The sequence below is a fragment of the Nycticebus coucang genome, chromosome 7, assembly GCF_027406575.1.
Source record: "Nycticebus coucang isolate mNycCou1 chromosome 7, mNycCou1.pri, whole genome shotgun sequence".
Classification (NCBI taxonomy): Eukaryota; Metazoa; Chordata; class Mammalia; order Primates; family Lorisidae; genus Nycticebus; species Nycticebus coucang.
Window position 1 is genome coordinate 87,928,435 of NC_069786.1, and position 23,557 is coordinate 87,951,991.

General features: G+C 41.0%; 1 protein-coding gene across 1 annotated transcript in view; it reads right to left on the reverse strand.

Moving 5' to 3' along the window:
- STAT4 (signal transducer and activator of transcription 4) overlaps nt 1-23,557 on the reverse strand; it is a 111,929-nt gene that overhangs the window by 1,558 nt on the left and 86,814 nt on the right. Inside the window, exons 15-22 of the mRNA XM_053598114.1 lie at nt 9,229-9,312; nt 8,356-8,454; nt 5,668-5,803; nt 3,731-3,780; nt 2,824-2,918; nt 2,370-2,506; nt 1,733-1,924; nt 26-92 (exon numbers count right to left, since the gene is read on the reverse strand). Coding sequence (XP_053454089.1) covers nt 26-92; nt 1,733-1,924; nt 2,370-2,506; nt 2,824-2,918; nt 3,731-3,780; nt 5,668-5,803; nt 8,356-8,454; nt 9,229-9,312 — 860 coding nt within the window. The remainder of the gene's footprint in view (nt 1-25; nt 93-1,732; nt 1,925-2,369; nt 2,507-2,823; nt 2,919-3,730; nt 3,781-5,667; nt 5,804-8,355; nt 8,455-9,228; nt 9,313-23,557) is intronic.

The window sequence follows — 23,557 nt, forward strand, 5'->3', positions numbered from 1 at the left end:
TTTACATGTGGCTAAGGTTACTCACATGGTTGAGATGGGGATAAAAACTGAAGGAACATAACCTTTGTCTCCCCTTTCTGTTGGTCTTGAAACTAGAAAAGAAAGGCATAATGTTGGAAAAAATTGTTATCAATATTATTGATAAAATTGGGAGAAAGTCTAGAAAAATATCAGCCATGCTAAAAGGAAGAGGATAATACAGTTGTTTGGGATTCACAAAGATGTTTAACCGAATAGAGGAAAACAGTCTTTTAGATAAGCAAAAAAATGTGCAAGTTGAGAAAAGCAAATCTCTTGGCAGGTTTAGTCTAACTTTAAATATGAATGCCTCTAAAATGTGTAGGAAAAATTGAAAATAAAGCATATACCTGTCTTCTATGTTGCATTTAAATTTGATTATAAGGACTGATTTAGCCCTGTATTAGAAGATAAATAATAACATTTCTTTTCATTAAAACTGATACCAATTAGAACCTTAAGATTACAAAATTTCTGAGTCATAGACATCAGTGTTTCTGAAAGTACCACTGTACTGTAGTTAATAGTAATGTGCGAATCTCACTTTGAAAACATTCCTCACATTTCTCTGGAGAGAAATTTGAACAAGTTGACAAGTATTTGATCCAGTTTCCCAACTGTAATTTGTTGCATTGACATTTGTTACTTCAGTCAGATGTGGAAAGTCACTTAAAGGCCACAGAGGTATTTTCTTTTCTTTTCTACTTTTGTTTGTTTCAGAGATGGGTGGCAGCAAGTTAACATTTGTTAATGACATCTGGATTAGATACTTTGTTGCTAAAAATGAAGACTTTTATGGATTGTATACACTTCATTAAAGAAACAGAATGGTGAACTGACCTTATATAGAAATTTCATGAATTTTCTTTTATGTATGTAACAAGCATTTCCCAAATGCCTGTTTTGGTGAGGTACTATTCTAGGCCCTTACAGAAAAGCAGGTTGGAGGTTGAGGGGGGTGCAGTACAGATGCCAGTCACCTCCTGGGCAAATGGAACAAACTCTCTGAGTGTAAGGTTAAAGTAAGGTTAAAAATATAAAACTTAGGCTCTGCGCTCGTAGCACAGTGGTTACAGTGCCAGTCACATACATCAAAGCTGACGGGTTCGAACCCAGCCCAGGCCTTCTGAACAACAATGACAACTGCAACAAAAAATAGCCAGGCATTGTGGTGGGCACCAGTAGTGCCAGTTCTTGGGAGGCTGAGGCAAGAGATTTGCTTAAGCCCAAGAGTTTGAGGTTGCTGTGAGCTGTGATGCTATTGCACTCTACAGAGGACGACATAGTGACACTCTGTTTCAAAAAAAGCAAACATGTATCTATATACACACACACACACACATAAAAACCTTAACAATAGCTATACATTTTATATTTATAAAACATGATAGTTACAAATTTTATAATCACGGGGTTCCTATGCCTTCCTTTTAAAAGCATCTAATCATTATCTCTCTTTCTTCTCTTTCTCCTAGTCATAGACATAAGTCTAGCACCACTCTTATTTTTGAAGGAGAATACCATGGCCATGGTGAAGTGTAGCTGTAGCTAATGCTTCCTACTCTGCTACCGTTGGACAGCCGGTGGACCCTTGGCAAAAATGCCAACATACCCCTTCATTTCTAAAGCTTTGACCAGTATAAACCCTGTAAATCTTCAAGGGTCAGGTTATTTTCCAAAATTGTAAGAAAAAAGCAAACATGAAGAATCTAACCTTCGCATGGCTGGGAGCTGTAGTGTTTACCGAAGGCTTTGTCTTTGGGAATGTCAGGATATAGGTACTTCAGAGGGTTTTCCGGAATGTTTTCAGACATAATAACCTTGTAGTCTCTGAGGATGTCAGCAAACGGCAGAGCAGACAACCGGCCTTTATTGTAGGGCTCCACTGAGTGGAATCTCACTTCTCCTTGAAAAAAAAAAGGAGGAATATACTGGCTTCTGCAGACATTCCCTGTGATCGTTCTTCCCAACCACATTGTCTTCATGTCACTGGTTATAAAACCAGGCCAGACCTTCTGCAGTCTGACCAGTCCAGACCGACTGTGTGAGGGAGAGTGACCACACAGGCTTTTAGAATTCATGGGTGTCCTATTCTGGAACAAATGCAACCATAATATTCAGACACACTGAACACATGGTAAACAGATCAACCCCTCACACACTTCTGAAAACAGATCTGAACACCAAACCCCCAAAACTAAATGTATGTGAATAAACAGTAGTGTGTTCTCTCGCGCTCCCCTTCTTCCCCTCTCTCACCTCTTCCCCCAACTCTCTTCCCTCTTTCCAATATAAAATAAACTTATACTTCTATATCCTAAAAATTAAAAAATAAACAGTAGTGGGTATACCATTTTCAGAATGATCCACCCAGGTGAAAGTTATTCCTCCGAGATGGCTTTCACTGAATCTTAATAAGAAGGTTCCAGGCATTTTATCCTTTAGCAAGAGCCTTTCCTTCTCTTTGCTAACAAAGCCCATGACATACCTAAAAATAGAACAGTACATAGTTTATCTGATCATTATTGCATTTGCATTTATTGCATTCACAAAGAATAGACTTAAAGTTTATTCTGAGTATAATCAAAAGTCAATTGCACCTGAAATACTTACTCATATGGAGAACAATATGCCTATTGATATTCTGTAAAGAATGTAAGAAGCTGAAACTATTCCTCCCCCCCATCCCCAGCCCCCATGGCACTAAACATGCTTAAAAGAAAAGGCAAAAGAAAGGGGAAAAAACCCAATAACAACAAGGAAAAAAAATAATTAACTCTATGGAAAATATAGCCTGTAACTCACCCATCAATCCAAAGGGGAAGAATGTGTTTCTTAATTAGATCCAATATTGCTTCAAGCCATGTCCAAAATGTAAATGATTTACCGGGTAAGTGTTCCTGTTGGAATACACATTAGGGCAATAATCATTTAAGTAGTAATGTTAGTATAATAATTCAAGTTCAAATTTTTTTTTTTTTTACTGTTCGTGGCTGGGGCTGGGTTTGAACCTGCCACCTCTGGTATATGGGGCCAGCGCCCTACTCCTTGAGCCACAGGCACCACCCTCAAGTTCAAATTTTTAATAAAATATTGTCTGCAAACTGGACAACACATTAGTTTCCTTTAAAAAATATCCTTATCCAGGAAATCTTAAAAACTTCAGGTAATGATATGGAGGTTTAGAAAGGGGTGTGGTAGCTCATGACTATAATCTTATTACTCTGGGAAGCCAAGGTAGGTGGATTCCTTGAGCTCAGGGGTTCAAGACCAGCTCCTTGAGCAAGAGACTCTTATATTAACCTGGATGGAACTGAAACACATTCCTCCCAGTAAAGCAGCAAAAGAATAGAAAAGCAAGCACCAATGCATTCGATAGTAATATGAAGCCAGTAGAATATTCTAATATTTACTCGCTCATTTCAATTCAATGTGGGAAGGGGAGTGAGGGAGGGAGGAGAGGGAAGGAGGGGGTTGTGTATGTTCTCACTTAATGGGCATAATTTAGGTGTGTATAGCACACCTTCTGGGTGTGGGACACAACTACAAGAGGGATTCTATCCAACAAATTCAAATATTGTGACCTGGTTGTTTGAACCCTCACATTAACCTGAAAAAAGAAAAAATGGGGATTTATTATCAGCAAGGAGGTCAGTTTCTTAGGACTGTGGCGTATAAACTGACAGCAGTGAATCCCTTTCCCTTTTTTTACCTTGCAGAACTTGGCCCAGGTGAGATGACCATCACTGTAGCTAGACTGGACTAAAATGAAAGAAAAGAGTGAGACTTTTTAATTCAACAATGAGATCCTTCAATTTTATACTCAATTTAGATGTCCCCTTCAAGTATTTCTTAAGCACCTGTTATAGATTTATAGTGTACAGAGTGCCAGGTACAGTACAAATAAATCATTCTTGTGCCTAAGAAATTTATTATCTAAGAAAGATTTTTGATGAAAAAGTTAACAATGGCTGTAGATCTAGAACTTGGTCTCCTTGAATGGATGGGATATGAACTGTCAAGAGAGGAAGGAGTCCCCTCTAGGGAGCAAGAATAACATAGGACGAGGGTGAGGTGTGGTTAATGTGAGCACGGCCCATATAAGAACAGCCTAATGTTGGTGAATAAACATAAAATCAATCTGTATAAGTTAGGTATAGACAGATTACTAGGAATTTCGCCTATTCAGATGAAAAGAATGGCCTAGCAATCTATTAGCAATGAGCAGCCGTTGGCTATTTTGATCTAGAACAGTAAAAGGGTCCAAGAGCTTCTACCTAATTTTTTAAGGTGCTTATACTGAAAAGAATAATTTGATAAAGATTTGAAAAGGTATGGTTGCTTCTATATAAAGCCACTCATTAGCAAATATTTACTGAATGCCTATTACCGCTGCTTATAAATTAAGTATCAAAAACATATTTACATTAAGTAAATTTTGTAATATTGCCCAAAGTCTTGATTTATTAAAAAACCTAATGATCAGCCGGGCGCAGTGGCTCATGCCTGTAATCCCAGCACTGTAGGAGGCTGAGGAGGGAGAATTGCTTGAGCTCAGGAGTTCGTGACTCACCTGAGCGCAAATGAGACCCCAACTCATGAAAAAAATGGAAAAACCCAGCCGGGCGCTGCAGAGAGCACCTGTAATCCCAGAGGCTTCTGGAGGCTGAGGCAGCAGGATGCCCACAGCCTGAGTCTGAGGTTGCAGTGAGCTATGATGCCATTGCACTCTGCTCAGGGGCATAGGGTGGGACTCTGTCTCACAACAGCAACAACCAAAAAGCAAAGAAATAAAAAATATGCAAAGGAAATAAAAACAAAAAACAAAAAAACCTGATGTCGGATAACAGGTGCCAGTGGCAAGCATCTCTGCGTCACATGGGAGTCAAGCTTAAATAACATGATTCCACTTCGGCTGTACAAATGAACCTTTGGCTCTACTTTAAAAATGGAGATTGATCCAATTTTAACTTTTTTTGGTGCTTAAAGTGTTCACTCCAGATATGTCAAAATAGATATCCCTTAAAATTCTTTCAGAGGAAGATCAGGCTATAATTGGTACATGTAGTACCAATGACTCATTTTGCAAACTTTAGAAATCCCGAAGCTACAAACTTTCTTGATAATGCATATAATTAAGTATTCCCTGGGCGGTTTTTAATTTCTAGGACACACCACGGATCTGGGGAAGGAATCAGTCATTTTCCCATTGGTTCATGTCAACTGAGCATTAAGATGAAAGGTCACATCACCATTAAGGCTTCACATCGTACTCAGTGGGAATGGCCTAAATGTACCCTAGAGCTAGTGTGTGGAACGGACAGGAAGGGGCTTTAGACCTGACAGGTCTGACCCACCCGGGGCACTGCCTAATCCTAGCCATGAGGCCGGGGAAGGTCACTTCACCTCTGATCTCCAGTATCCTCATCTATAAAATGGATATAATAATATTGGCCTTGAAGAACTTTAGTGGGAATTAAAGATAATTTAGTGCTTAGCACTGTGTCTGGCAATCCAGGAGGCACTTAATAAACTGTGATGATTATTATTAACATTGATATTATTAGAACTAATACGTGTGTCATCTTGGTTCTTTAAAACACTTGAATACCAAAAATAGGCAAATCCTCCCTATCTACCATCTCTCACCTGTAAGCTTCTCTGCCAGCATGTTGAGTTGGTCTGAATTAAGGCCACGACCAACGTACGATGAAAACTGCCAGCTCATCACTTCCAGAAGTTGACTCAAAGTAGCAGATGGAGGATTATTAAAGAAAACCAAGTTCTGAAATAGAGTTATGACGATGATTACATTTGTCAATTACACTGAAAATGCTATAATTCAATATGTAGGATTCCTAAATATTTATCCTAAATATATATATATTTAAACTCCTTAGGCCAACCTAAGTTAAAGATACAGAATATAGTCCCATCTCTGTTGTTCTTTTAAAGACATATTTTGTCTTTTCCTAAAGGGCTTCTTGATCCCGAGTCTAACATAATAAAGGACTTCATCTTTCTTGAATCACTTGGCATCTCTTTAGCTTTTCCCTATCAATCAATTCATGCCAGTACTTAACATTGTCCAGAAAATAATTGGACAATCCTCTTTCCTGGAATAATATTAACCTTAAACAAAACTCATATGTTATTTAAGGTTTATCACAGGTAGGCACAAGTTTTACCTTGGCCGAACGGATCAGCCCAAAGTGCAAGAAATTGTTAAGTCCAGGCTAAGGAAGGTGACGATACAAAATAAATTTATAATTAACCTTAAATTCCTGCCTGATGGATAATATATTTCTGTTTTCTAATTTTGCTTTAGATAAGAGAATTTAAAAAAATTTTTTTTAGAGATGAAGTCTCACTATGTTGCCCAGGCTGGACTCTAATTCCTGGACTCTAGTGATCTTCCTGCCTCAGTTTCCTGAGCAGCCGGGACTACAGTCATGCACACACAGCTAGATAGAAGAATTTTGTGTATGATCAACTACAGACAAGGTTGGTTGTGCTAGAAACTGGGTCCTGAGAGTGGAACAAAAGACTTTGTCCCAGATTACAGGAGAATAGATACATGTGAAAGCCAAGAAAGGTGTTCTAAGAAGAATAGAGGAAGAATTCGGAAATTCAGCATGATACCTGGGGAAAGCCACTGGTGAGCAAGAGCTAAACTGGGCTTAAATCAATCAAGAAAAAGTACCATTTCAAGAGATTTCAGAAGGAGGAATAAAAGGTCAAGGGAAAAATACAACAAGAAGACATTTCAATTCTAAATATTTATGCACCCAACTTAAATGCTCCCAGATTCTTGAAACAGATCTTACTTAGTCTGAGCAATATATCCTATAACACCATAATAACAGGGGACTTTAACACTCCTCTCACAGAGCTGGACAAAACCTCTGAACAGAAATTAAACGGCATTCAACAAAGAGTGGTTAGATGAGAAGAGGAAGAATTCCAGGGAAGCAGTTTTCTTTGAACCTGAGAATTGAATTTGGAAAAACCACCCAAAAGCAGAGGGTATAACCAAGGCCTAAGAGCTTACATTTTTGAAGCAGAATAGAATTAAGAAGAGAAACTGAGGTTAGTTGTTCAGCTTGGTTCTGAAACTAGGCTGTGAAATCTGTGTTTTAGGAGCTGTATCTGTATCTCCAGATTCACATCATTTACTAAATCTGAGATGGTTAGTGTGATGACTTTGGTGGCTGAGAAAGCTAAGGGCAGTGCTGCTCCCCAAGACTGGAGGACGAAGTAGCCCCTTACCACGCCTACACCCTGCAGTTGGGAGAGAAGCTGAACAAAGCTTCTAAGGGGGATCAGCATTTAATCTCAGGGGCTCTGGCTGTTCTTAGTTTTAAGGACCAGGAAACTTTTCCAGTAAGCTCTGCTCTCGTGGGGCACTCCACGCAGCCTTCCTCTCTGTAGTGTATCTGTCTCAGATGCCAGGGCACCTGAGGATGAGAGGGTATAGGCTGCATGGTTTCCCTTGTTGTTTCCTTATTAGGAATATTTAATTAGAGGGAAAGAACACATCGAGCTGACTCATTATGGCTTTGTTCTTCTTGCTGGGACCTAAAATAAAAAGAATTCTTCCCTTTCGAGGGAACATTTGCTTGGAATTAAGAAGAAATATTGTTATTTACATTTGACCTATTTTCTCTGGACCTTGGCGGTTTCTAGGACAACACTGAGGTTCTGTAAGAGGGAAGCAAAGGGAAACACTGACTCATCATCTCTGCCACTCCATTCCTTCCTCTCAGAAAAAGAGCAGCTATTCTCCGCTTGCCTGTGACTTGAGGCCAATTTTGGGTAAGTGTTGCAAATAACTAGCAGATGGCATTGAAACCTAGCTTGAGCCCAGGATGGATGAAATCTGTAATCAACTTGAAGGTTTGTGCTGTCACCATATAGTTAGGCAAGACTGATGAATATTCTAGTAATTATTTGAAAACAAATTCTCTGTAAAGGAGATTACATGGACCACGTGGGGGCCAGAAGCACTTGAGGTCAGATATCAAATTCTGGGACAAGCAGCTGACCCACAGCTTAGTTAACAAAGCCATAGGATGATGGCTCTGGAATTCTCTATGATACACATAGAGAGCTGACCAGACCCTCAGAGTAACAAAAAGTATTTGTCATTTCTGCTGGTCAGAATGCCCTCAGGATCCAAATGTGTCAGAATATTAAGTACTACAGAAGAGGAATCATACAACTGGAAATAAAGCAACCCACAAACCACATGCACATACACATTTGTTGAGGCAGATGGGTTTTGTTGACAATAAAATAAAATTGAATTCCTAAAGGAGAGATAGGAATAGACTGTACCTGGGAATCATTTGTTGACACATTGTACCAAATGATGGACGCCCAAGCGTTAGGTAACTGACTGACATTGGAAATCATCACCACAGGCAATGAGTTGGTCTGGTTTGAGAAAAACAAATAGTCATTACAGGTAGTCTCAACTTACACTGATCCTACACTCAACTCTCTCCTCTAAAGAGCCATCTCAAGCCAGTCCCACTCCTCTAATACTAACGCCCATGCTGCCCTGGTCGCTAAAACAACTTGTGAGGGCTCTGGAACTTTATCAGCATGTTTGAAAAAGGGTACAGGGAGTTCTGCCTTTGAGGAGCTCAGTCAATCATCCCAATTCAATCCCCAGTGTTTCTTTATTCTTTCTTTGAGCTCACTGGTGACTGTTGTAAGAGGATCGAACAATGTACTGTAATGTTCCTATTATCTGTCTTTGTTTAATACACTAGAGAACCCTTCCAAGAGATTTTTTTGTACAGGTTAAATTTTTAAAAATATATCACTACAAAAAATAAAAGAGAAAATATATCATCACATGACATGGTTTAAGGATACTTATTTTTCTTTCCACAGAGTATTCATGACTCAGGAAATCCCAGAAAACAAACAAACAAAAATGCAACCTGGGCCAACAAATTACTTAACATATATTGAATACATAATACCCATGAGACTTTATTATTTATACTTAACCAGAATAGTATGTCAACTATATAGTGAAATTTGACATATTGCTTTTATAACTAAAACAAAAATAATAAAATGGAAATATACTAAACCCCAGAAAAGACTGTGCTTTCATCTACAAATGCTGACCAATTCCTGCAAATGTTATTAGTAAATAGCAGATATTCCGTGAACATCTGTTTTATCCACACCTACCTCCAACTCTATGGTCAGGCCATAGAGGCAGATTTGTGTTTCAAAGGTGATGGAATGAAGCTCCTCTGTCACCATGTGACAGCCCTGGTGGAGAAAGGAAGAAAGAGTTATCTTACAAATGCCTACTCCTATCTAATACTAGACCTATTTTTATACGAATTGATAATGACCCCAGACATTCCCTAGTATTGAACATTTCTTCTTATTGTTTAAAAAAGTTTTATGCAGAGTTTGAGGAAAACTTCATTTCCACTAACACAGAGGTTCTCAACAATGAACATACATTGTGGCATTAGGAAGGTTGAGAACCACTGCATGATTTTAAGTTTCCAATGCAAGAAAATTTCTGGCTTTTAAAATTCTAGCCTATTTTCTTTGGTTGAAATTTAGACAAGTGCAACTTTAATTTTTGAAAAAGTTCTTTCAATTTATCACATTTTAATTAAAAAACAAACCATATAGGTATAGGTATACAGAAACAATTCTTAGTGTCATAATGAATTTTTTTTTTTAAAGCAAGTTTTCCTTCTGGTTACACCTGTTAGGTGGAATACATGTATTTTCTTCTGTTCCCTTCAGAAATTCCAATAAAGTAATAGCTGGGGTTTTATTCACTTTCCAAAGAAGACACAACTGTAATCTAGATCCCTGAGAGAAAGGGAGGGGAGCCTGTTGTGAAGGTGGGAAAAGAAGCACTGAGTGTTGGGAGGCTGAGGAGACGAAGAGGGCTCACCAGGCCCCAGCGCAGGCAGTGAGTCTCCACTCCTCCCTGGCTCTGGCAGGGGAGGGAGGCTTAAACCCTGGTGCAGAAGAGCCAAAGGATTACTGAGGCTATCTGCATGCTGGGTACAAGGTCAGCTGCTCTGGGGATGAGGTACCATGCGGAAGAGAGGACAGTCCTATGAAGGTCTATGATAAGTCCCTGTCCCTGTCTTGATCTCAAAAGGGATATGGAAAATTTGGAGACAGCAGGCTAAAACAGTCCTGGAAATATGTGAACAGAGTGGAATTATTTAAACCAGAAAAAGTCAGAGTTAGTGGGAGGTAGCAGGGTCACCTTGGGAGAAAGGTCTAATTAAAAAAATGCCTTAATATTAAGTCAGAATCCATTTGAATTAAATATGAAATAATAAAAGCAATTTAATATGATGACATGAATAACAACTGTGTGAGACGACTTCATTGATAATGAAGATGTTAAACGTAGGGTTTGTTCCTGAGAAGAAAGTAGATTTTTGTGGCACCTTATATTGCCCTCAGGTAGTTAGCATGATTATTGGAATCACTTCTTTTTTTTTTTTTTTTTTTTTGTAGAGACAGAGTTTCACTTTATTGCCCTCGGTAGAGTGCCGTGGCGTCACACAGCTCACAGCAACCTCCAACTCCTGGGCTTAGGCGATTCTTCTGCCTCAGCCTCCCAAGTAGCTGGGACTACAGGCGCCCGCCACAATGCCCGGCTATGGAATCACTTCTTACTGGTTGAGTAGAAAGTTGTGTGTACTGAAAATTCTGCTTGAAAATCCTTTAGATCTGCACTCCTAAACCCCTAGGCCATCAACTGGTGTATGTCATGGTCTGTTATAACGGAACCAGGCCACACAGCAGGGGATGAGCAGCAGACAAGTGAAGCTTCATCTGTATTTACAGCCACTCCCCTTTGCTCACATCACCAGCTAAGCCCCACCTCCTGTCAGATCAGCGAGGACATTAGCTTCTCATTGGAGCACAAACCCTAACGTAAACTGCAAGGTATCTAGGCTGCATGTTCCTTATGAGAACTATGCCTGATGTTCTAGGGTGGAGCTGAGGTAGTGACGGTGGCACTGGGAAATGGCTGCAAATACAAATCATCATTAGCAGAGAGGTTTGGCTGCACAGTGGCCGCAATAAATTGATTGTTTGCAAACTCATATCAAAACCCTATCAGTTACTTTGCTAAGAAGAATATGTTCCAGCTCCATCCATGTAAACATGAAAGAGGTAAAGTCTCCATCTTTCTTTAAGGCTGCATAATATTCCACGGTATACATGTACCACAATTTGCTAGTCCATTTGTGGGTCGATGGGCACTTGGGCTTCTTCCATGACTTAGCAATTATGAATTGGGCTGCAATAAACATTCTGGTACAAATGTCTTTGGTATATTGTGATTTTTGGTCTTCTGGGTATAAACCTAGCAAGGGAATTATAGGATTGAATGGAAGGTCTATTTTTAGATCTCTTAAGTATTCTCTAAACATCCTTCCAGAAGGGATGTATTAGTGTGCATTCCCACCAGCAGTGTAGAAGTGTGCCCTTTTCTCCACATCCACACCAACATCTCTGGTTTTGGGATTTTGTTATGTGGGCTACTCTTACTGGGGTTAGGTGATTTCGCAAAGTAGTTTTGATTTGCATTTCTCTGATGATTAAGGATGATGAGCTTTTTTTCATGTGTTCGTAAATAGTGTGTCTGTCTTCTTTAGAGAAAGTATCCAATGTACTTAGCCCTACTATGAAGCTAATTTATAGCTTTCACATGAAGGCTATAACCCAACTATAGCACAAGAATATGGGGAAAGGGCCAAGGAAGGGGAAGGGAGGGGGGAGGTTAGGGGGAAGGGAGGGTAATGGGTGGGGCCACACCTACGGTGCATCTTAGAATGGGTACAGGCGAAACTTACTAAATGCAGAATACAAATGTCTACATACAGTAACTAAGGAAATGCCATGAAGGCTACGTTGAACAGTTTGATGAGAATATTTCAGATTGTATATGAAACCAGCACATTGTACCTCTTGATTGCACTAATGTACACAGCTATGATTTAACAATTAAAAAAAATAAATTACCTTACTCTATCAAAAAAAAAAAAAACCCTATCAGTGAGTGGCATGTGACAATTAAGCCACATCTTGTGGCAGGCTTTTTAGTGGTAAGTAAGTATCTTACTTCAATCATGCAGCTGCATCTGGTGTCAGGCTTTACATCAGAATCTTACACTTATTTTAGTCCACGCCTGGTCTACCCATTACTTTATTTACCACTTTCGTCTGTACCTCTTTCCTGCACTGTGCCCTCATCTCAGTCACACTTGTGGTAAGTTCACAGGCTAACCCCAGCAAAAGTGAGTGAAAAGCAAACATTGCTGGAGAGCTTCTTTGGAAAGGGGGAAAGCCCCAATGATGAGACAACAGAACACTCTTAAGACTGCCAACAAAATGAAAGCTGCATTTAAAAGAAAATACCAAGAATCCTACTTAAATTACAGGCTCATTGGAACAGGTGATTCACATTCTCTGAGTCCACTTTGTATAGTATGTGGTGACCGGCTATCCAACAAAACCATGAAACGTTCAAAATCGCTTCACCACATGGAGATCAAGCACCCCACACTGAAAGACAAGCCATTGGAGTTTTTCAAAAGAAAAGAAAAGTGAACACAAAAAACAGCGGCAATTACTGAAGGCCACCTTATCATCACATGTGTCTGCACTGAGAGTGTCACTCTGAGTGGCTGATCACATTACTGAAGGAAGAGGCCTTCACTGTTGGTGGAGAGTTGACCCTGCCTGCTGCTAAGGACATTTGCTATGAACTTTTAAGAGAGGCTGCAGTTCAGAAGGTGGCACATGTTCCTCTTTCGGCTAGCACCATCCCAAATGGATTGATGAAACAGCAGAGGGTACTGAGGCACGGTTGTTAGAGAGGACTCATGAGACACTTGGCATGCAACCCAGGTGGACGAGTCTACCGAAGTTGACACAAGGCAACAGTGCTTGTTTTTGTGTGATGTATTTTTTATTTTGGGGGGGATGTGCATGAGGATATGTTATGTGCGCTTTTGTTGCCAACCAACACCACAGCCACAGAACTCCTGAAGTCTTTGAATGATTACATATCAGGAAAATGGAATTCATCGTTTTGTATTGGTATATGCATGGACAGAGTGGCTGCCATGACTGGACGGCTTTCTGGTTTCACTACTCAGGTCAAGCCGGTCACTTCCAACTGTGAGTCTACACACTGTGTCATTCATAGACAAATGCTGGCTAGCTGAAAAATGTCACCTGAACTAAATAATATTTTGCAGAATGTAATTAAAATTATCAACCACATTAAAGGATACGCCCTTAACTCATGTCTGTTCACACAGCTCTGTGAGGAGAGGGACACAGAGTACACAGGTCTTCGCGGATACACAGAAGGGAGATGGCTTTCCGAAGGGAGCGTTTTTGAGCTGCTCCAGAGATTTCTTTTAGAAAAACAGTCACTACTGGCAGCACATTTCGGTTACACAGAATGGGTTGCAAAGCTTGCTTATTTGTGTGAAGTAGTAAACACGCTCAATCTGTCAGGTCAGGAGAGAAGGACAACTGGGCAGATCAAGTTGGCAGATGAGTGGCCACATTCAAAGCCAAACAGAAGTTATGGGGCAATGTGTGAACATCGGGATTTTTGACACATTTCAAACATTAGCAAAGATTTCAGAAGAGACCGAGCCAGGGCCTTCTTCCTCCCAGCTGGTGCATGGTCACCTATCTCAGCTTTCAGAAGACTTGGAGCATCGCTTCTTGATGACAAAAGACCCTGGACCTAGGAAGGAATAGAGCCGCAACCCATTTGCGAATAAGCCAGGTGAATGGACTTTATTTGTGCTAGAAGAGGATCAACTGCTTGAGATCACAAATGATGTGGCCTTAAAGGAACGTCTGAGACAAATTCAAATCTCCACACATTCTGGATTAAAGTCAAGGCAGAATATCCTGAGATTGCCACAAAAGCACTGAAAAGCCTCTTCCATTTCCAACGTCTTATCTTTGTGAAGCAGGGTTTTCTGCAGAGGCAGCAACCAAAATTAGATTATGAAGTAGACTGGACACAGCAATACACTCGGTGTCACTGTCTCCATCTCCCCCCACCATGATGAGACAGTCCAGTTGCAGGAAAACAAGCTCAGGGCTCCCATTGATTCTGCATCATAGTGAATTGTATAATTATTTCATTATATATTACAATTTGATAATAATAAAGTGCCCAATAAATGTAATGTGCTTTAATCATCCCAAAGTATGCCCCCACCACCTGGTCCATAGAAAAATTATCTCCTAAAAAACTGGTTCCTGGTGCCGAACAGGTTGGAGACTGCTCCCTTAGACCATCCCAAAAGTGCTTCCAGCACATCAACACACCAAACAGCCAGGTCCTCTCTTCAAAACCCCAGGGTTGAAATAAATTGCCATTTCTTTAAATGAGCATGAAATGAAGTAGTTGGCTTGTGTTCAAGCACCAAATTGAATAAAAAAATGCATTTTTAAACAATATAAAATCTGACTATCCTCTGGGGAGAAGATGCCTACATTATGTGAAACATGAGACAAATGAGTCTGCAACTGTCACTTCATCTCCACTAAAGGGGCCTGTCACATTCTCACTGCACCCAGTGGTGAACAGAAGGGTACCACCTGTGCAGAACATTTGAGAGGCCTCCAGCAAGCACACAGTTGGAGACCCCACATCATACACATAAGTATTTCATCATTATAAATCAAGTTAACTGTTGCAGTATGGTCTGCCCTCCTGTCTTGACATACACCGTCTCATAACCTGACTGCCCAGGCTTTACACTTGAAGTCCTTTTGGAACATGGGAACACAGCTAGCACATGCCATCCCGAACCATTACCCCTACCCTTTTTTTCTATCTCTATGAAGGGCCTTGAACAACTCAGGGAGCCCTGAGGTCCCTCCTTATGCCTAGAAATACGAATATTGATGGTTCCATCTATGCTTGGGAATAACAACCCAGAGAAGAGGCTCACGCAGGCCCTGATAGGTTTGAGGTATTTGGAGTTAGGAATTCTGGGGTCTTGGACTCTGGGTGAGCATAATTGCTTTGATCCCGCAGATGGCTTCCTTTGAAGAGAGTGCTGAAGCTTGAGGAAGCCTTTTTGATTATTACTATTTTAAATTGCACATGAACTTTATGGCCACCCTGTATCTGGTCTCTGCCTCCAGCTTCTGAGACAGAGCTCCTACAATCCTTGTATAGGGTGTCAGGTAAAGATTTTGTTTTGAAATTTGGTCTTTGACTCTAGTGCCAGACACAGAGCTCCTAAGACCTTTGGAATTTCCTGAGTGATAGGAGCACGGAGCTTCTAAATCTCTTGGCATTTTCTGGGTGATGGGAGAATCTTTTGTTCTCATGCAGTGACTCTTGGTGGGCTTCTGGATAGCCTCAGGGTGGGGGCTTACTGCCAGAGAAATAAACCATTCAGTTAAAGGGGTAGAACTTTCAGCCCCACCCTCCAAACTCTAGGGAGGGGAGAGGGCTGAAGGTTGAGTTCATGACCAATGGCCAATGAGGTAATCAACCATGCTTACATAATGAAGCCTCCATAAAACTCCAAAAGGATTGGAATCAGATGAGCTTCCAGGCAGCTAGACATGTGGAGGTGCCTGGAAGACATGTGGTGGCAAGCCTGGAGAGTACGTGGAAGGCCTGCACCCCCTCTCACATACCTTGCTCTAGGCATCGCTTCCATCTGGCTGTTCATCCAAATCCTTTGTAACATCCTCATAATAAAGCAGTAAATGTAAGTAAAATGGTTCCTTAAGTTCTGTGAGCTGCCCTAGGACGGGCTGGTAGGAACCTCCAATTTATTGCTGAATGGTCAGGAGCACAGGTCACAACTTGGGACTTGGGACTGGCACTAAAGTGGGGAGCAGCCTCGTGGGATCCGACATTCTCTTCAGGTAGATAGTGTTAGAATTGAATTTAACTGCAGGCCATTTGGTTAGTTTCTGCTGGGTAACTGGTTGCTAGTGGGAAGAAATCCCCAGGCACATTTTGGTGACCAGAAGCCAGGGGTTCTGTACTGAGCGTGAGTAGAGAAAATGGTTTGTTTCTTCCCATCTTGCAGAGGTTTTGCAGTTCCCCATTTTAGCCTCTGTAGTTTAATGTGTGTGGTTAAATTTATATACATCATTCAGCGTGGATAGTTTTCTCAGCTCTTTGAGCTATGGCACCTGTGTGTTCACCATGCAAACAACAGGGGCCTGAAAAGTCTGAGGAACCAGAGCAATGACACTCAAGGTTGTCCATTAACTTGGGAAAGAGACTTCATGCTCTAGATGTTACTGTACTGAATCAGAATGTGGACGGTGAGAGGTATCTTAGTGATTCAAACTAATTTCTAATGTTTGCTTAAAACCTCTGATGCCAGGGTGGCTCAGTTGGTAAGGCACCGGCCCTATCTACCAAGGGTGGCGGGTTCAAACCCGGCCCCAGCCAAACTGCAACCAAAAAATAGCCGGGCGTTGTGGCGGGCGCCTGTAGTCCCAGCTACTCGGGAGGCTGAGGCAAGAGAATCGCTTGGGCCCAGGAGTCGGAGGTTGCTGTCAGCTGTGTGAGGCCATGGCACTCTACCGAGGGCCATAAAGTGAGACTCTGTCTCTACAAAAAACAAACAAACAAACAAAAAACAAAAACCCCTGATGCCATTGTGAGGCACATTTAGAATGGAACTCAGCAAGAAAGCTTACATACAATGCAGGTGACTGGAGAAAGGAAGCTCTAACCAAAGAATTAATGACCACTATTAATTTTCAAAGCAGGGGAGTGGCCATCAATCTTAGTACATTACTTTATCAGTGCAGTCCAAGCCAGAGACATTATTCAGTTTCACATTCTCAAAGTCCATTCCTTACAGATTGGGAAAATATCATAGATAACATGTATCATTAATGTCTGTATTAAAAGTCATCCTAATCCTCTAAAATGATCATAGATTTAACATGTCTATATTTATGGGCTGAGCATGGTGGTTCACAGCTATAATCCTAGAACTCGGGCAGGTTGAGGCAGGTGGATTTCTTTTTTTTTTTTTTTTAAAAACGGGGCTGGGTTTGAACCCACCACCTCCAGCATATGGGACCGGTGCCCTACTCCTTGAGCCAGAGGCGCCACCCAAGGCAGGTGGATTTCTTGAACCCAGGAGTTCAAGACCAGCCTGAGAAACCCCGTCTCTATCAAAAAAACAGAAAAACAAAAATAAAAACAAAACCTAGCTGAGTATTGTGGCAGGCACCTGTCACAGCTACTCAGGAGGCTGAGGCAAGAGGATCTCTTGACTTTGAGATTGCTGTGAGCTATGAAGCCACTATACCCAGGGTGACAGAGTTCTACTCAAAAAAATAAATCCATATTCATATTTACATTATATGGCTAAATATAATAACTGGAATGATTGAATTACATTTCTAAAGAAAAGTGCCTATTGGATAATCTGCTAAGAAACTGGAAAACTGACAAGCAACTTCACCAGGGCTCTATTTGGAAAAAATATAACCTAATGAAAGGTAAGTCTAGATGTCATCATATTCCTTCTGTTTCCTCTGCTTGGTGCCGATTGGCACACCATGGAAACTTGGACTAATAGTAACAACTGGTTATGCCGTTTAACTCGAAAGAAAATCTCTGCTACATTGAATATGACTGAGATAGGATGATTTTTTACCCAAATTTCTTGCTCAACTCTTAGCAAGCCATAATTATGATAATGTTGCACATGGAAAACTATGTGGTGTAGAAAACAATTTAAATAATCCATTCATTGAGTGAATACTTATTGAGCACCTACTATGGCTAGATACTGGGAGACAGTATGAGAGGAAGAATGGTACAGGGTCTGACAATGAAGAAAAAGTGCTGCATACCTCATTCCTGAATATCACTATGGTCACCAGATGGCCCAGGGGAGTACCTTAAAGGTGAGATTCAGCAATGAGGTTTGCAGCACTTTTGCTAGGATGAGTTCACCAACTTCATTGTCAGACCCCCTAGAAGCACATGAGAGGGAGCCTTTCATCAGAAAATTGTGAGAGAGGGATGTAAAATGACTACTGTGCCCAGTCCATAAAATAAGGGTTCTGTGTGGACGACACTGCATTCTAAAAAGTCTGAAGTTTTTAATGATAGATTTACTAATTTCTCCCATTAAAAAGTGTCGTGACTCCTTAAATTAGTTCTTGAGGAAGGAAATCAACTTGCTGTGGAACTCTTGGACTATTGGTGGTGTGAGTAGCATGTCTGTTTGAGAACACTGAACCTTGGAAGAACATCTGTTTGGCTATTTTGTTTAATGAAACTCAAATCACCCAGGCTTTACTAATAGCTTCTTTGTGTTTCACGACTTTCTGCTGCATAAACAAAATTACCCAACACCTCAGTCTGTGGCTAAAATTGTTAGTTATCAGTTAAAGCTTACTGACAAAGTGCAAACTGGAGAGATTGCAATTCTAGCTTCCTTATTCAAACAGTTTTCACATTTCAATAATCACTTTCTAGCTAGCTCCCTGATAGATAAAAACCTCCAGGGAAGGTTCCTTCCTGGGAATGTTTATTTTACAAGGACAGACTGATGGCTTAAAAGTCTGGCCACTTACTAGGTGATAGAATTGTTTCTTCACCTTGACTCTTCCCAAGAAAAAACAAAGGTGAGAAAGAGAGGCATTTACTGCTAATCTTGGCTTTGTGATGGCATGTCTACAGATCCCTCAAGGGGTACCGTGAAATTCCAAGTGAATTCTTTTTTTTTTTTTGTAGAGACAGAGTCTCACTTTATCACCCTTGGTAGAGTGCCATGGCGTCACACAGCTCACAGCAACCTCGAACTCCTGGGCTCAGGCGATTCTCCTGCCTCAGCCTCCCAAGTAGCTGGGACTACAGGCGCCCGCCACAACACCCGGCTATTTTTTGTTGTTGTTGTTGTTGCAGTTTGGCCGGGGCTGGGCTTGAACCCACCACCCTCAGCATATGGGGCCGGCGCCCTACCCACTGAGCCACAGGTGCCGCCCCCAAGTGAATTCTTAATACTAAATTTATTTTTTTAAAAATCTAAAGATCCTACCCTACATTGTACTTCTGTGGCTTACAGAATCTTAGTCAAAGGAGATTCAGAGATTTTCAAGTGCAGTGAGATTCTATTTTTCTTCAACCTTGGAAAGCATTCTTGAAAATAAATTTCCCACTTGGGTTCCCATCTGTAAATGCATAAAATAAAGCTGCCTTGCTAGAAACAGGGGTGTGGGACCCAGAGATCCATGTTTCATCAACCCCCAATGCGGAGGTGGCTCCTGAGGCCCCTGCGTGGCCTTCATAGATCTTCCAGGGACAGAATGGGTCTTGTGCAACTTACTTCCTTCACCTCATCCTAAAGCCAGGTGCCCCTGGACATCCAGACATGCCATCTCTTCCTGGATAATTTCAGAGTTGAATAGTCACAGGGTGCAACAATTCTAGGGAGGTTTGAAATGGCAGCCTTAGAGAGACTATCATTTGTGATGTCTTGATATGTTCTCAATCATTTATTCACTGTCTGATCCAAGCTCTTACAAGCACAAAAGTAGAACTGATGAACTCAAAGTCTGTGTGTGTGTGTGTGTAGGCAGTAGAGGGCACTGGGTGATGGTAAGAACCCAAGATGTGAAATCTCACACAAGGGGTACACATAAATGATGGTCTGAAGTTTAGGGACCTGGACCTGGAAGATAGTAGTGCCCATGGTCCCTTGAAAGGGGCCACGTCTCCAGCACTTGGCCGGCAGACAGAGAACCATGAGAATCAGCAGTTGTCAAGTCAGGCACCACCTTCTAGGTCCCACTTTTCCCTTCCGTGCAAACCCCTGCTCTCTCTAGAGGGGGTAGCATGGGCAGCTGACCTGTGAAAGCCACAGCCAACATCTACACAGCCCACCAGCACTGACTAAGGAGAACTGTCTCATCTGGGCCTCACGACAACCCTGTGAAGTGCAGGGTAACATTAGCACCATTCAGCAGATAAGGGAACTGGGAGTGAGAGGGTTTAAGTGGCTTGTGCAAGGCCAGACTGCCTGTGAGAGGCAGAGCCCCAGTGAGGCACAACAGGGCCACAAAAGGAGACACGGTCGATGCAGCGAGGTCAACAGCATTTTCCAAGGAAGCATTCTTTTAACACCTGATGTGAGATAGCCCATGATTTGTGAGCAGGTGGACAGAGGGCAGGCGCTTTATGAGATAGATGAAGTGAGATAAAGGGGTGGGAGAGGGTCAAAGAGCTCACTGCTCGCCGCTCCCAGGGAAGGTTCTGGGATCCCACAGGCAGCAGAGCAGCAAGGAGCAGGAACAAGGGGGCCAGACTGCCATGGTCTGAATCTTGGCCTTGTTACCAAGGGTCTTTGCCATCCTGAAGAAGCTGTGTGACCAGTTTGTGCCTCAGTTTCCCTAACTGAAATGAGTATGAGACTAATAGCACCTACTTCATAGCGTCGTCATAAGAGTTAAACAAATCAACATTAGTGAAGCTCTTCAATAATGCCCAGTCTATAGTAAAGACCACACAAAAGGATTTTTAAAACAAATTCCTAGCAGTCTGTGAACTCCTGGCACAGCCACACACAGATAAGCAATAGTAACTTTCTGAAACTTGAAAACGAGGTTATGATAGGCAAGCTTTCTGTTTTCCTGAAATTTGTTCCCGATGACTTCATGAACTCCACTTCATTGCTAGCTGTTCCCTCACCTCCCTAACTTTCCACTGGTCATCCCACTGCTGGCCACGCCCCAGTTTCTGGGTCACCTTCCTTCACATAGTCTGTGGTTTGACACCTGTTCCGGTAGCTCATCAATGTTCAAGCCTGTGGCTTGCTTTAAATGTACCTAGGAGTTGTGCTAAAATTGCACCAACAGGTGGCGCTCAAAGAATAGCTTAAAAATAAAATTAACCTGACTTAGCCAACCTGGACAAAAAAGAAAGAAATAAAATCATTCTGACATGACTATACAATTTTGCTATTAATTGGAAAATAGGAGGAAATAAATTCCAGGTAATATAAACAGACAGCATTAATAAGCTAGTGGCTGGTGTGTCTATAGTAGAAGATGATTTACTTAGAGTTCCATCTCTAGGGAAATCCAAATCAGGATTTCAATTTTACATTCATAAAGAAGACAATGTGCTACAAACCATTTTGCTTAAACTATTCTAGTAGCAGAGAGAGCAATCAAGTTAATTTAATTAGGTTCCAGCCCAGCCACACACTGTCAATTGGTTCACTTATTTCCTACACCCAAATTGTTCTTTTGTTCCTCTTTGCTAGGGAAGGAAAAACATCATTCATTTTAGCCTTTAATGTAGGGCTTTAATATGTTTGCTAAGTGTTATTTTATTTCTTACTCTGCTTCTATAAAGCATATATCTTATGTATTTTGGGATACAGAAGGAAGAAAATACCATGCATATTTCTGTGTTTATAAAAATTAAGACTTCTGTTTCTGATGCAATTACAACGATTAATCGAAATAAAACATTTTTTTTTAAAAGTTGAGCTATTTAGATTTAGTCCTATTCTATTTGTTTTATGTAAGAAAATTTCAGAATAATTGTGCTTGGTCTGTTCAGACTCAAAGATAATATTCAAGGATGTCAAGCTGAATGAAATGCTGTAGCTCTGGCCCACATTCCAGTGAGATGTCTGAAATGGCTTTAATTTAAAATGTGCTGCTCCACTCCCTTCTCCCCTCAAACAAAGATGTGCTACTGTTTAACCACGAAGTTTAGGAAACCATTCTGGGTTTCTGTACGATGGGAAGAGTATCTCCTGCTCCCTTTACTAGAGTGTTCTTAAACTTACAGGCTCTGCTCCTGATGTAGAGACTTGCTCAGGGCTCTGCCCTCAGCAGCAGTTTTACCCTGGAAGACGATCTGGCTCATCTTTGGTGAGGCCCATACTTGGCAAAAGATCTTTAAGATGTAATTAAGGAAATAAGGAATTCTTGGAGGGGGAAATGGTAGAGCATTAATGTTTTGTAATGGATCTTTGTGGTTTTGTGGGGTGTGAGAGACTGGATATCACTGGATGCTGGATTTATAAGGTACTTTTCTGCCAAAGGAATCAAAGATCTTTTTCATCAGAGCTGCAACTACAGAGCCAGGAGATTCAATCAGTACAAACACAGCATTAAGCCTCACTCCTCTGTAACTGCATCATGTAGGTGGCCTTCCATAGGCAGCGTCTCTGAGCAGGCAGCCATTAGGTGCTATTATCCCGATCTCTTAGACGAAAATAGTGCAATATTTCTTCAGATCATTTGCCAGAGATCACATTTTCAGTCACTATCAGAGCATGTCCTCAAACCCAGGTTTTCTAATTCGAAATATAAAAATCACAGACTGATGCCTTAGCTTCCAGGCCAATTTAATAGAATGTTTCCAAGGTCACTTCCAATCCAGGATTGGCCACTGTGCTGTTTGTTGATTCTGATGTGAGTACTGGGACTGCACCAGTTTGTACCTTTGTTCAGCTCGTCTGGAGAAATGCAAACCTTAGAAAGCAAGGTACCGATGCCACAAAGTAATAGGAGTTTGTTTTCACCTGCGATTTTCATATAACATGACATGATTTTTGAGTCTTATCTCATACATGCAAGAAAATGAGTGAATGAAAATGAAGGATGGAAAAGATATTTTATCATAATGGAGGACTGACTAGAGAAATTATGGTACACCTATAAAATTCAAAATAATGCAACAAATTGAAAGCATATCCTCCCAGAGTATCTGTAGAGAAGGCTATTTGCCATACATTGCTATGTGAACAGAGCGGGTTATGAAACAACATGTATCATATATTTTTAAAGTAATACACACATAAATAAAGACTGGAACGATGCATACCAAAATGTTAATAGTTATTTTCTTCGGAGGGTGTTATTATATGCTGTTTAATTTTCTCCTTTAAAAAACATTTTCCCCTATTACCTGTACTTATCAAGGCTTCTATTTATAATCAGAGAAAAATGGATTTAATTTTACCCCAAATCAAGCAGTTTAAAAGCCTTGTAATAATAAGATATCATATGCACTAGACTATTTATCGCAATTCAATTTACAATCACCAAAATGTGGGAACAACCTAAATGCTCACCAAACCAGGAAGGGATTAACAAGCTGTGGTATATGTATACCATGGAATACTAGTCAGCCTTTAAAAAAGATGGAGACTTTACATCTTTTGTATTAACTCGGATGGAGGTTGAACACATTCTTCTTTGTAAAGCATCACAAGAATGGAGAAACAAGAATCCAGTGCACTCTATTCTAATATGAAGGCAGTAGAGGATCTAATACGAGAGGAATGAGGGATCAGAGAGAGGGGAGGAGGGAGGAGGATGGGGGTCATGGTGTATGTCACACCTCTTGGGGGCGGGATACAATTATAGAGGGACTTGACCTAACAACCACAATCAGTGTAATAAAAAAAAATACCATAGGATTATTTCCTAGAAAAATCCTCCAGGAGAAAATATTTCC